Raw genomic sequence first — 13,377 nt, 5'->3', positions numbered from 1 at the left:
CACTGACAGGCTCAGATTGTTAATATAAGTGTCAGACAACATTATGGAAAAGATCCTACAGAGAAATTAACGTTTTTCTTACCTGTTGCTTCCTGTTTGTCATTGTGTCACGTGAGTTGTTGCCGGAAAACAACGGTGGAAATGTGAATAAGAGTGGAGAGAGGAGTGCCACGGGACACCGGTGTTGTCAGAGTTGATTGTGTTGGAGTACAGACAGCGTAGCTTAGTGTTATCTAGAAGATTCTCAATGTCATAGCTGAATATTTAGATGATTTCAACAATGTGGGGGCGACGCAAGATTTCAGAACAAGATTTCAGAACGAGACTTCTCCAAGCGAGACACACAACAACAAACACACCAGATCAAGCGAAAGGTAAGAAAAATGTTTCATTTCTCTGTAGGGTCCTTTCCATAATGTTGTCAGATACTTAGAATAACAATCTGAGCTCTCAGAGGCAAAAACAATCACTTTTAGTGGACGTAAACTGACGGTACCAGGTTGCCCCAAATGATTACATTAGAGCTCGTTTAGCGGCTGGCGGCTGCAGCGTTCTCCCTCAATACTGGACCTGTATCAAACAATGTTGTCTCAATTAGTCACTTATGCACAAAAATATGGGAAAATAGGGTCCAGGTTGAAAAAAGTTACCCTTTAACAGTTGACACTGAATGCCCATGATAGAATTGGTAATTTTGAATGTCAAACAAGCATTAAGAACTATTGATAATTAACTCTGAAGGGGCTCCAAGGGGTGACTTCCAAACTTAATTCTGCTTTTTGTGTCTCACTACAGCTGTAGCCAGAGCCTGTTGCAGATGCAGTACCTGCTCATGGCTGGGTTGGGCAGTAAGCTGTGGCTGTAGAGTGGGGGCTGCAGCTGGGAAGCTCTGTGCTGTCTGTCTACTCTGGTGCACAATAGGGGCTGGTGTAGCTGGAGCAGAAGCTGTCTGTCAGAAACACACAGGAGAGATCACATTTATTGGACCCTGTTTTTAGGTATAATATGACACGATAATGGTTGTATATTTACTTCAGCAAATTGAGCTCAAGGTTAAAATGTTCAGTGTGTCAAAGCAGAGGTAGTCATAAGCAAGAAAGTAAAGAGGATGCTTTTTAGCAGGTGGCAAGGTTCAGTGAAGCAAACTAAAATGGAAAAGGGAAGTTATAGTGTTGCTCTTTCATCAGCCATACTGCCAAAGCACACTATTTGGTACGCTGCCACACTAAAACGGAGACCTGGCTTTGCTACCATCGTGGAAAGGCCTGAGGATTGAAGTAGCTGGCAGAATCATGAAAGATACAGCAGGCTGCTGCTGTGGCAGGACTTAGCCTACGTGAAGCCTCCTTCTCTAACCTACCAGTGTATCTGGTCTGCCTTCACTGTCATGTGCTGATAACAGCCGAGTCCTGTCCAGATATGGGCTAGAAAAGAGTGGCACATCCAGGCTCAGCCTCTTGTCTACATGCTCAAATGCTGAGGAGGCAGTACCCCCCACCTCCCCGTGGCTGTACATTGGACGACTAGCAGAGAGGGTGGGGGAACTGGTCCTGCGACTGACGATGTGATGGAGACAGTGGTCGAGAAGAGTGAGATCTCCACCTTCGTACGACCTCTGTGGGAGCCTAACTTTTGAGGGTGGGGAAAGACGTGAAGATGAATTCGCCAGGGTTGGTTGACCGTTTGATGATGGGGGAGAGGCCAAAAGAGAAGGCAGAGTGACTGGAGGAGACTTTACCAGATGAGGAGATGTGGCTGAGCTTGGCTTAGAGACTGGAGTAAACTGGGCAGAGGTACAGAAAGAGCGTACATGTGTTTGTCCCAGAGATGCATCTTCCTTTGTCTTATCCCTCAGGAGGAGAGACATGCAAGCCTTGCAGTGGCGGCGGGGCGGTGGACTACGTGGCACGCTCAGACGGAGCTCTGAGGGAGGTTGTAAATTCAGGGGAAGGAGAGGTGAACTGAAATGACTTGCTGAGTCACGATGAGAGTGTTGATGTGGGGGCAATGGGAAAGATAATAATGATGGATTCTGGGCCGAGTTAGAGGATAGGAAGTCTGTGGCATGCGCTGAGTTCTCTGTGCTTTTTGTTGAAGCTAGATCCTGTGACGGACACAGACAGGGGCTTTCATTCATTGTGTTAGTGAGAGAGTGTGTCCTACACTGCAACATCTCAACCAGGGAGGCGCTTCCACGCCTGAAACACACTGCGCTCTCAGTGATGAACAGGTTGTCATGGCATACAAAGGGCTCACTGTAGTGACGCTGATCAGGTATCATTCCAAAAAAAATAGAAAATAATAATGTTGTTATTTCAGAACTAAGAAAAACAAAATGAAGGATTTAAGAAAGTTGCCATAGAAATAACAAATGCTGTCACTCACTGTTTGAGACTGACAAGGCCCCTGGTGCAGTTGTGCTGCGGGTTGATGATAGGCCCCAGGATGCAGCTGACCTGTGGTTTGCTGGTAGGCTCCCTGGTGTAGTTGAGTGGATGTTAGTGTGTAGTTTTCATGAGAGGCCTGTGCTGTGGGTTGCTGGTAGGGCCCGAGGTGCAGCTGAGGGTCAGCCTGTGCAGGAGGACTGTAGATCATCTGAGCTGTGGAAATGGGTTCTGGAAGCGACTGGTAAAGGCCATCTTGCTGATTGTTTAGATTATCTAATTGCATGGCAGTGCTCACTCCGCTGTCAGCTGTAATAACAGACAAAAACATTACAATTCACAACGATCCTCTGCAGGAAGGACAGACACTGAGGAAGGACAGGGGGAGAGGGAGATAGTGGAGGAGCATCTCATTCAAATTCAAAAGCTGGGAGAAGATGTCTCATTGATGACTAATAGGTGTTACTCAGACGCTGCTGTCGCCTTTTCTCGTTTACATTCTCAAATACCAATTTATCCATTTTAAGTCATAGTCCGTGTAATTTTCTGTTAATGGATGAGTGAGTTCTAAACACAGACTGTTTATAAGAAGTGGACGTAGTCACCATGACGTCATCCATTAGTTTATGGACTGCCGTTTTGAAGCCTTGAGTTCGGCATTTTGACCGTCGCCATCTTGGTCATTTGCAACCACTAGTGACACGAGAGTGTGGAGCTAAGCACAACCGAAGACGTTTTTAGGCAACTAAAAAGGCTATAATTAACTTGAACTGAAAACACACTGTGAAAGGGTTAAAGTTGTGAGACGAAAACACTGACAACTCCCAGACCGGACAACACCGTGGTAGCAACCTGTCAATCACAAGGTAGCCACGCCCTAAAGCATCCCCTGTTTTATGGTCTATTTGACTCTAAATGGGGCCAAAATTTACTAAATGAACATCGTGTTGTATTGAAGAAGACTGGAAACTAGTGAGACCATAAACTCATGTTTACAATGTTTACTGAGGTAATAAATCAAGTGAGAAGTAGGCTCATTTTCTCACAGACTTCTATACAATCAGACTTCTTTTTGCAACCAGAGGAGTCGCCTCCTGCTGGCTATTAGAAAGAATGCAAGTTTAAGGCACTTCTGCATTGGCTTCACTTTTCAGACCCCGGAGTTGCCCTCTAACACTGAGGTTGTATGATATACGACACATTCATGTGTGCTTCTGATTGCAGGTTCTCACATGTGGTAGACGTTGCAGCTGGCACGGTGCAGATCAAGGTCTGCGGCTCCACCTCTTGGTCGTCGTAATCTGTCGTAGCTAATGTGGGTGCCTGTGGTACAACGGCACCGGGCACCTGCAGTAGGTTCTGCTGCGGCTTCTTCACGGCTGCCTCGCCATTTGCCGACGAGACAGTCCGCTCCCTCCTCCATTTGATGAGAGCCACGCGGTCCCGGATGGACTTCCCAACTACCTTCACATCACAGTCCAGGAAAAAACCTGATTCCACCTACAGGACACAGGTAAGATGCTCGAGTTTGTAATTCAACACCTTATGTAATCAATCATCAAATCTACATTCTATTCTTTGCCACAAATAACTGCTGTTTGCGTGGAAGAGCAAAGATCAACTGATCGGTTGCTCTAGTTTCAATCAATACAGTACGTTCCTCAAGCGTATGATTACAGACATTACCAGTAACCAACTCCCAGTTACATTACACCTAATGAAAGGGGCCTAAGATTGTGTTCCGAAGTAAAGACTGCTGTATTATTGTAAGACACTTCTACAGAAACCTATATACTGAAATGATAGTACATACTGTAGTATCATTGATACTGATATATCCTAAATTTCCTTCGGGATCAATAAAGTATCTATCTATCTATCTATCTATCTATCTATCTATCTATCTATCTATCTATCTATCAAAGGGACCTCATTGCATTTCCCCCACTACCTCATTGTGTGTCATTGTGCTTATTATACCACAGCCACTTATCTCAGGCAAAACGAGAAATTGTGTTCAAATCTCCATCCAGTTTGTTTTTATCCAGTTTAATCAATGAGAGTTAGGCCTGTTTTTCCAGTGATGGTTAACTGGTAATGTAGCACAGAGCAGTATTGTTGCTATGGTTACCTGCAGCTTAATAATCCTTACGCACTGAATTAGAGCTATTTTTGAAGTATCAATGATTTTAACGGACCCAAGCCAGCCCATCAGAAATTTGTATTTTCCAAGGCTATGGCCAAGTGGACAAATGAATCTTGTGGAACACAAAGTGCCGTCTGGTCAGTACCAACAGAAGCCAAGGTCAAAAGAGAGCAGAGACTTCCAAATCAGTTTAAAGAAACACCTGATTGGCCTGGTTTCAGATCTGCTACCTGCTTGGTAAAACATAATATTACTAATAAAGTTAACACCTAATGACGTTAAGTCAAACTCTACAACTATTGTCTGTGTATGTTCATAAAATACAATGATAACCAACCAATGATTTACCATTTCTTGGGCAACAACCTCTGGGACCTCGTTCACCAAGTCAAAGGAAAACTCAATGGCACCGGTGTCCTTGTACTTCCCCTTCAGCTTTTTAGCATCCTCAACCCACAGCTTCAGAGCAATGGATGACTTCTTCCCATCATCGTCTTCATTGAGCTCCACCCTCACGCCTGTATCCTCTGCAAAGAAGGCGTGATTCAGGAGGTCCTTGATGGAGTACCTGCAGGCACATACACAAACACCAGCTACTGCCCTGGGCTAAAGGTCACCATGATAGTAACCTAACCCACACAGAAACATCAACTGTGTCAGAGCCAAATACTGGCATTGACGTCACACTGCAGGAACAGAAACAAAACAAGGACCAACCTCTAGCTTCATGCAAAATGCGTCACAAGCCCCGAGACATCGTCAAAGGTCTTGCCCCACTTACCTTTCCTCCCATTTGTTGCAGATACATTCCCCGATTATTTCCTTAATTTCTGGGTCACTGACTTTGCTGTAGCTGGCAGGTTTCACCCCCTGCAAAACAACAGCAGCATTAACACGCAACTGAGGCACTCAAAACAGCAAGTGTGACTGCATACCAGAGGAAGTACAGTAAGTACTCTCCGCAGTGTTAAAAAAAAAAATTAATTTCACACTCTACAAAGCACATATTCTCCCAGACGTATCAACTCTGGGGATTAAGAAGCTACTGCTGTACAACAGGTCTTTTGGGGTGCTGGAATGATTAGCTGAGTGATTAGTCTATCCTAGAAAAACTGATTAAAATTATAATAACTAATTTATTGTAGGAGTCATTTATAAAGTAAAAATACCAAACATTTGCTGGTTAAGGCGAGACTATGTAATTGCTGAAAGAAGAAATAACATCTTCTTACTTAGAATTACTGCCTGGCGGTTGTATGCCTCCGCCAAACAGTCAAGTTGCAGTTTACTTCAATGTTTGTTTAAAATGTCATCACCACATCATTTTAGCCTGTTGTTGATGTGTGTGAAATTGTCATAATTAGCATATGAATTATTGAGTGATGTCCTAAAAACGTGCTTCGCGAGGTCATAGTGACCTTTGACCACCAATTGTAATCAGATCATCCTTGAGTCCAAGTGGACATTTGAGCCAAATTTGAAGAAATTCCCTCCAGGCGTTCCTGAGATATCGCATTTACAGACCTATGTATGTATGGACAAACAGACGGAGGGACAACCGGACAACATATTGGCTTTCGCCGGCGCGGAGGCATAAAAATGAAAAGTTGAATTCCTCAGAAATAAAACGTACTCTTGTGATTTTAATGCAGCTTATGTTAGCAAACATTTCTACATTTCTGAGTTAGTCCCCTGAATTTATGACTCTTAAATACAAGATTTTAAAACTTAATTTTACTTTGGCTAAATGTGGTGGGCAGGTATCATCAGTTTTAATATTTTAAAGTTTGTGTGGTTAGTCAGTCTATCAAAAAATATTTCATTAATTGATAGTAAAAAATAATCATTGGTTGCAACCTCTGTACATGTCTCCCAGCCCCACACACCATAATATATTCATTTAGTTAAAAACAACTAACCCTGACTCGAAACAGTTGTAATAGCAATGAGTTTAACAGCTTTATACGTGAACTCACACTGGTGACTTTGCGGTAGATCTGAGCAGCGTTTTGACACTCAGAGTAAGGATATTCTGAGGTGGCCATCTCCAGCATACACATCCCAAAGGCGTAGACATCCACAGCCTCGTCATAGTGCTCCTCATACATCTCTGGGGCCATGAACTCTGGAGTGCCTAGAGAATGAATGCAAGAGAGGGAGATAAATGATCTAGTCACACACAGTTATTATCAGTGTGTCATCATATTTCAGTGGGATCAATACCGGTGAAACCCAACACAGCGGCTTAATCCTGATTCCAACAATTTCAAGGCTGAAGAGTAAAAAACACAAATGTTGGATGTCATGTGCAACTTTAACACAATAACATGATGTTACTCTGTGATTAAAATAATCTGTTTTATGATTCTTTAGCATTAAATTATTTGAGAAAACTTTGACCAAACTACGGTGGGCTTAAAGCGAGCAGCATTCTGATTGTCAATTAGATTAAACCGTGTAAAAAATATACGCTATTTGCAAGATTGTTCACCTGGAAGAATCTAGTCTTTGTTGTTTGTAACATTTAGTAAAACAACATATAGGCTTGTGAAAAAAGTGTGAGCTAGTGCCATTCAAATGGCCTACGGTAATACGGATTTTGAGACGTTTAAAGCAGCTATAATCAATATTTCTGTATTAACAATGGATCAACTAACTATCTGTGTTAAAGTCGTAGTCACAAACACAGAGAGATATCGCTCAACCCTCACCCTGACTTTACTGTTTTTGGTACTTTCACCTCTTTCTTCAACGTTGTTTTTTGGCCGCAGCAGGAAGCTCTATTCAGGTAAAAAGCTCTAAAAGCCCAGACCAAAACAGAGCTAAGAGTAGAGAGAATATTCGTCTTATATTCAGTAGGTGACCAGCATCTCGATTCTGAAATGAATGCTAATGTTGCTTCATATCAACAGGTTTGCCATATCGACTTGATAATGTCAGTGTTGTGTTATATAGACAGCTTGTTTCCGCAGTCAGTTACTGCAGGTTTAAAATAAATACTCTGCTAAATAAAACGGTGTCTTGCCAACAAGCTGATGACTAACCAATAACACTTTTCGCAAAGGAGGCCCTCTTCAGTGTTGCCAGGCCCAGGTCTCCTATTTTGACAGAGCCTGTGGGACCAGTGATGAAGATGTTGTCACACTTGAGATCTCTGTGGATGATTGGAGGAGTCCTTGTGTGCAGGAAGTGGAGGCCTTTGAGAATCTGCCTGCACCAGCTCCTAAGAACTTTAGGCTTCATCACCTTAAAACGCTTCAGATACCTGTGGGAGGATAAAGACGTTTCAGTTGTCACTAGGTACAGATATTCAAGCCCACTGAATGGTAAAAGACAAACTGACTAGTCACTGTGATGATAAAATGTTTTCAATTAGCTGTTTCTCTGTTGCAAATTATTATTGCTTTCATTAAGCATCAGCTGCAAACACAGATTTTTTTCTTCTTTAGTCAGAGCATTTGATTTATTGATTGCAATCAATAGAATTTCAACTAATATAACAAAAACATTTTCTAAAATCTCCACCAACCCTGCCTTTAACACGCACTATGTCTTTCTATCCCTACAGTCTATTAGATTTATTGTAATGGTGTCATTCAATTGGTATGAAACTTGATACACATGATGTAGCCAGTCAAATGGTCATTACTGTAAGGTTGTTTGAAACTAACAGAAGCAGCAATAAGAAAGTAATATGTGCGTCTTACGATCACTGATTTACAGTCAGGTATAAGGTTGAAGAGGACACATATGAGCTAAGATGAGGTGAGGTGATGATGATGTCAAACAAATTAATAACGATAATTATTAGAAAATGTTTTTTGACTCTCACGTTTTTAGTGTCCCTGAGGTCATCAGCTCCGTCACCAGAACGATGCACTTCTTCCCTTTGACCGGTGATTCCCAGAAGTCGTAAAATCGAACGATGTTGGGATGCTGGAGAGCCTTTAACATCTCTGCCTCCTCTTTGAACCTCTGTCTCTCAGCTTTGGACAATTTCCGTTCCTAGGGGAAATGGAGAAAGACAATTATATTTTTAAAATGAGAAATAATGAATAAGTTCATCCACTCACTTTTTTCAGTAGTCTGAAGCCTAAGATCAGAGGAGAATCTCCAGCAATGGTCAATTTGTCCAAATTGAATGCGTTTGAGGGGTGGTGGAGGAGGAAGGAAGAGCTGAATCATCGTCATTTTCAGTGTTTTTCTTATAACAAGTGGTAATGGAAGATAAAATCCCTTTTCAACCTCTTTTACATAGTCAAGTCAGGTCAATTTTATTTAGCCCAATATCACAAATCTCAAATTAGCCTCGGGGGCTTTACAATCTGTACAGGATAGTCTGGCTTTACTATAGGAGTGGAGCTCTGTTATTACTGCCTCATGTTTAGAGTGAACACAACCTTGGCATTTTGAGCGGGTAAACATGGGGGTCTAAACTATTTACTCTTTTTTTCACACCACACTACTGTGTATAAAACATACAACACTAAAACCCCTCACTGACTACATTTCCAGAGAAAGTAAAATCCTTATTTAATCCGATGTTGTGACACAGAAGCACATCTGTCATGACAGATACACAAAAGATTAAATTGCATTTTTAATCAGTAAATGTCAAATGTGCTGCCGGTAAAAAAAATAAAAATGGAACAAAAAAAACTGATAAGAATTTATTACGGCAAGCTGGAGATTAAGTATTTTTCATCACAGACCCCATAATATCAAGAATAACTCTATCCTTGATATAGTTACTATGTATAGTTTAAATTGTACATCTTTGGGTGTACAAGCCTGAGTGAATCCGTGTATACTGGATCAATATTTTGGCCCCTGCCTTCCCTGAACTGTTGTATAAATAGTAAAACAGCTGACAGCGAACATCCTCTACATTTCTGTTTCTCTCCAGTCAGCATGGCAGATACAACCCGATGGCCTCAGCCACGACAAATGCTGAATGACCTCTGGATTTTTTTTCGCCCGCTGTCTCAATATACACATTTAATGGTGGCGATGAGGGTGCATTTAGTGTTTTAAATGTCTGGAAGGCACAATAACCTACTGTACATGACTTGGCATTGATTATTGATTGATGCTGGGGAGTCAGATTTCATTCACAGCCTTAGTGACCTGTGCAGTGTGCAGCCTAATGCGTCTTAGATTACGAGCAGCATTGTGTAAGGATACGCCTCCCTGCTTTAGCTGCCTTCATAATGCTGATTCTGATTTATAGCAAATATATTACAGTTCGTTTCATCCCTCTGTTAGTATTATCCTCTTTTCTAGGCAGTTTACAGATTATGAATGATTCTTTGCAGAGAGAAAATCTGAGCAGGGTGTGAAACTTACAACAGAATCTGCTTTACTGAGACTTCAATTTGCCCGATAAAAACTGTGCAAGACAATAAATTACTGACATTTGCATCTAATGGAGTGTGGCGTGGTGAAGACACAACACTGCACTGAAATTAAAAATAGAAGCCCTGTTTTGCTGCGTATCAAATACTACAAGTCTTACTCGCAGTCCTCAGCTGAACCCGCCCTCCTCTCTCCTCTCCTCGCTGTCTTGGTGCAGAGGGCTGCATCAGCGGGATTCACTCTCCAGACACATCTGTGTGGTAATACCACAGACGTATAAATCAATTTTTTATAGTCATTATTAAGCCATCAAACAAGACAAATAATGTGCAACAGCGAGACACAGATCTCAAAGTGTTTTTTGCATTTTACTAAATCACATTCCATAATTTGCTAATTTCGGGAAAACAACTTGCTCAGCAGATGTTTGATCATCATTTAGTGGATAAATAAGTAACACTAGGAACCGGCTATAGCCTTCAAATGTGATTTATAAATCTTTCTTTAAGCATCTGTTTTTCTGCTGCCTCACTCTTAGTCTTACCATCAAATACGCACACTGTTTACAGACAGTAAAGGCACACTATGTAAGTTGCAGTGGCTTTTTGTGAGCGAGGTACAGAGGCTCTGAAGGGCAAGGCCGCACCTCCAGGGACACAATGGTTGAATCATCACTAGAGCTCCCCTAAGAACCTGCTCAGACGCAAATACACACACTGTAGATATACACCTACTGTAGAGATCATCATGCATGATACAGGCCTTTCTTGCTACTCTCTTGAAACTGCAGTTAATAATGCAGAAGTGTTTAAAAAGACCACTTTATCTCTCTCTCTTGACAGTTGAAAAGAAAAACTTCTTTAAATCACGAAACTGAAATTAATGTTTCACTCATACATGAGCAATACTCAGTGAATATTACTCAATCCTGACTTTATTTACTACAAGCAGCAAAAGCAGAGACTGAAATGTGGGATGTAACTAGGAGACAATTAATTTACCTTTTGCAGAAAATCAATTGGGGGCTCACTCACTTTGTTAATTCCTACCATGACTGATTGAAGTTTCACATCCAAATGAGCCTCATTACATGTATATTATGCTGCGTACATCAACACAACTTCAGTTTCATCCCTTAATGCCTCACTGGAATCTGGACCTGTGTTGTTGCCAACAAGAGCTGTGAGATAAGCACAACACAATAGTGATTTTATTCTATGTCTGAACTTGATTGAGTTGTGCTGTGATTTGTAGTAGTTATTCCCCTCGGGCCTGATGGGGTGAATCTGGATTCTGCAAGACTGGGAAGACAAAAAAAGCATCGGCTCTGTTCGTTCTGGAGCTGCACTAAATCTATAAAATCCTGCTGCGCCTCAAAGTCACAAGCGTTATTCTCATTATGATCATTTAAATTAGATTGAAGGTTCATAAAATGATGTTGCTGACTCAGCCTGGACCAGGTTGATTTTTTTGGCTCAGTAGTACCAGCCAGTGCTTTGGCTAAAATAAAGCTGCTAATCAAAGTATGGAAACAATTATTTATTATTATTTTAAAAAGTAGCATACTGCAGAAAAATTTAAAAAATACTGCAAAATGTTTTTTTTTTAACTAATAGGTTGGTTATATAGGCTACTTTAGGCAGTACATTAAACATTCCTTTCAGGAATTCAGATGAAAAGAAAATATTTTATAAATTCTGATCCATAGCTATAGACAAGCTATATTCACAAATGCCCTTTCTGTTAAAACAATAATTAATTTCCCAAGGAAACTAAGAAGTCTTCCTCACATATCAGAAACTTTAAAAAGGACAAATTGGTTTTGTTGAAATCTAAGCCTGCACATGTCCACAGTATATTCAGTTTAAAACCAGGCAACTGTGCTTCTGTTTTATTATATAATAAACTTATACTGTATACTGTATAAAGGTAGTAATTCTCACAGCAGTATAATACTTAATTTACTGTTCTCAAATGTAATCTCCTGACCGTTATTTGCTCTGGGCCGACTGTAAAAGCTTAGCACATTTTGAACCCTGAAAGGGCATCCGCCGTCTACAGGTCTGTCTACAGGCTAATCTGTATATCACATGGATAGCATCTAAACTGATCATTAGATTACCACATACACAGATTAGTGATACAGTAAGCCGTCTCTGCTATGAGACTGTGTGTTTATATTAGCCCCGTGATAAAATGCGGACTCATTAAAGTGTCCACAGTTCACTTGCTGACACGGTGCATTAGAATATTGTTTAGGTACTCAAGCAGAATAACTTTGATTTAATTTGATTATAATTAAATAAAGTATACTGCGGAAAAGTAGAATACAGACATGTTATTAATTGGGGGACAAAAAACTAAATGATGGAAATATTAAGGCTAAGAATTGTGAGAGGGGAAGCTGGTGCAATGAAAAAAAAAAGTAAAAAGCTAAATGGCTGACAGCCTTTTCTTCCTCGCTCTTCACTGAAACAATACTCTGAATGGTACTTTTCCTCAGTTCCCCAGAGAACAAATACTTCAGTGATGGCTCGTTAACGAGATCATTATGGAAATAGAATGAGGTAACACAGCATCTCACCTGGGTGCTGTACAGCATAACACTTCAGCAATATGAGATTATAAAAATAATGGAAGAGAACTATTCTGTTGATAAAAATCCATATCATCAATAAGAAAGAAACACAAATGCGTGTAACTGCTGCATCAATTTGACCCTGCTCCTGAACTGGCTGAATCTAGTAAGAGGGGAAGAACACAACTAAAGTGGTAGTAGGCAGTATATTTTTGGCATCATTGGGCAAAAAATCCATAATAACCTTTCAGCATATTGTAATTCAAGTGCTCTGAGAGAAAACTAGACATCTACAACTTATCATGGCTCTGTTTTCAGGCTTTAGAAAATCTAGCCCATGACGGGAGACTTTGCCCAATCATAGGTAATTTCATTGAGAGAGCGTTCCTATTGGCTGTGCTCCAGTCATGTGACTGGAACTTGGCATTCCTTCAACAGATTTTACAATGGCGGCCGCGTCACAAACTTTCTCATTTTACAGCTAAACCGTGCACTACAAGATGATTCTGAAAACATTTGAGGAAATATGCATTAACGTAACAGAATATTGATTCATATTTGATCAGCGCTGCCTAGTTTGACCGTTTGGTCTGAGTTCGCGAGTGATTGACAGCCAGCTCTCATAGACGGCAGCTGGACAGCAGACCTCAGATCAGCTCTTACTACTTGTTTTCTTCCGGTCTGTGAAATCTTGCAGATGCCGTTAGGAGCACCGGAGGACACAGAGGCACATGATTTTTTTTCAGGTTAACTGTTTCATGTACTACTGTCACAATATAGCAACCGTTTTATAAAAAGAACTTTTTTTTAATCATATTTGCTCCAATCTCGCATACTTCAGCTTTAAACCATGAAATAAACCTAATAATACACAGAATAATCTGACAATAATCCATAATCACTCTTAGATGTTA

General features: G+C 40.9%; 1 protein-coding gene across 8 annotated transcripts in view; it reads right to left on the bottom strand.

Annotated features, from left to right (window-relative positions):
* Positions 1-13,377, bottom strand: part of wnk2 (WNK lysine deficient protein kinase 2) — a 31,199-nt gene that overhangs the window by 14,909 nt on the left and 2,913 nt on the right. For 4 of the 8 annotated variants that reach the window (XM_074636065.1, XM_074636074.1, XM_074636084.1 and 1 more), the window contains exons 2-8: positions 8,363-8,535; positions 7,575-7,795; positions 6,507-6,664; positions 5,312-5,400; positions 4,879-5,098; positions 3,617-3,884; positions 2,386-2,693 (exon numbers count right to left, since the gene is read on the bottom strand). In XM_074636065.1, coding sequence (XP_074492166.1) covers positions 2,386-2,693; positions 3,617-3,884; positions 4,879-5,098; positions 5,312-5,400; positions 6,507-6,664; positions 7,575-7,795; positions 8,363-8,535 — 1,437 coding nt within the window. Of the gene's footprint in view, positions 1-826; positions 950-1,360; positions 2,267-2,385; positions 2,694-3,616; positions 3,885-4,878; positions 5,099-5,311; positions 5,401-6,506; positions 6,665-7,574; positions 7,796-8,362; positions 8,536-13,377 lie in introns of all 8 variants that reach the window. The other 4 variants (XM_074636031.1, XM_074636039.1, XM_074636047.1 and 1 more) reach the window with 3 other exon arrangements.

This window comes from Sebastes fasciatus, chromosome 1 (genome assembly GCF_043250625.1).
Source record: "Sebastes fasciatus isolate fSebFas1 chromosome 1, fSebFas1.pri, whole genome shotgun sequence".
Taxonomy (NCBI): Eukaryota; Metazoa; Chordata; class Actinopteri; order Perciformes; family Sebastidae; genus Sebastes; species Sebastes fasciatus.
This window is presented reverse-complemented; position numbering and strand designations above follow the sequence as displayed.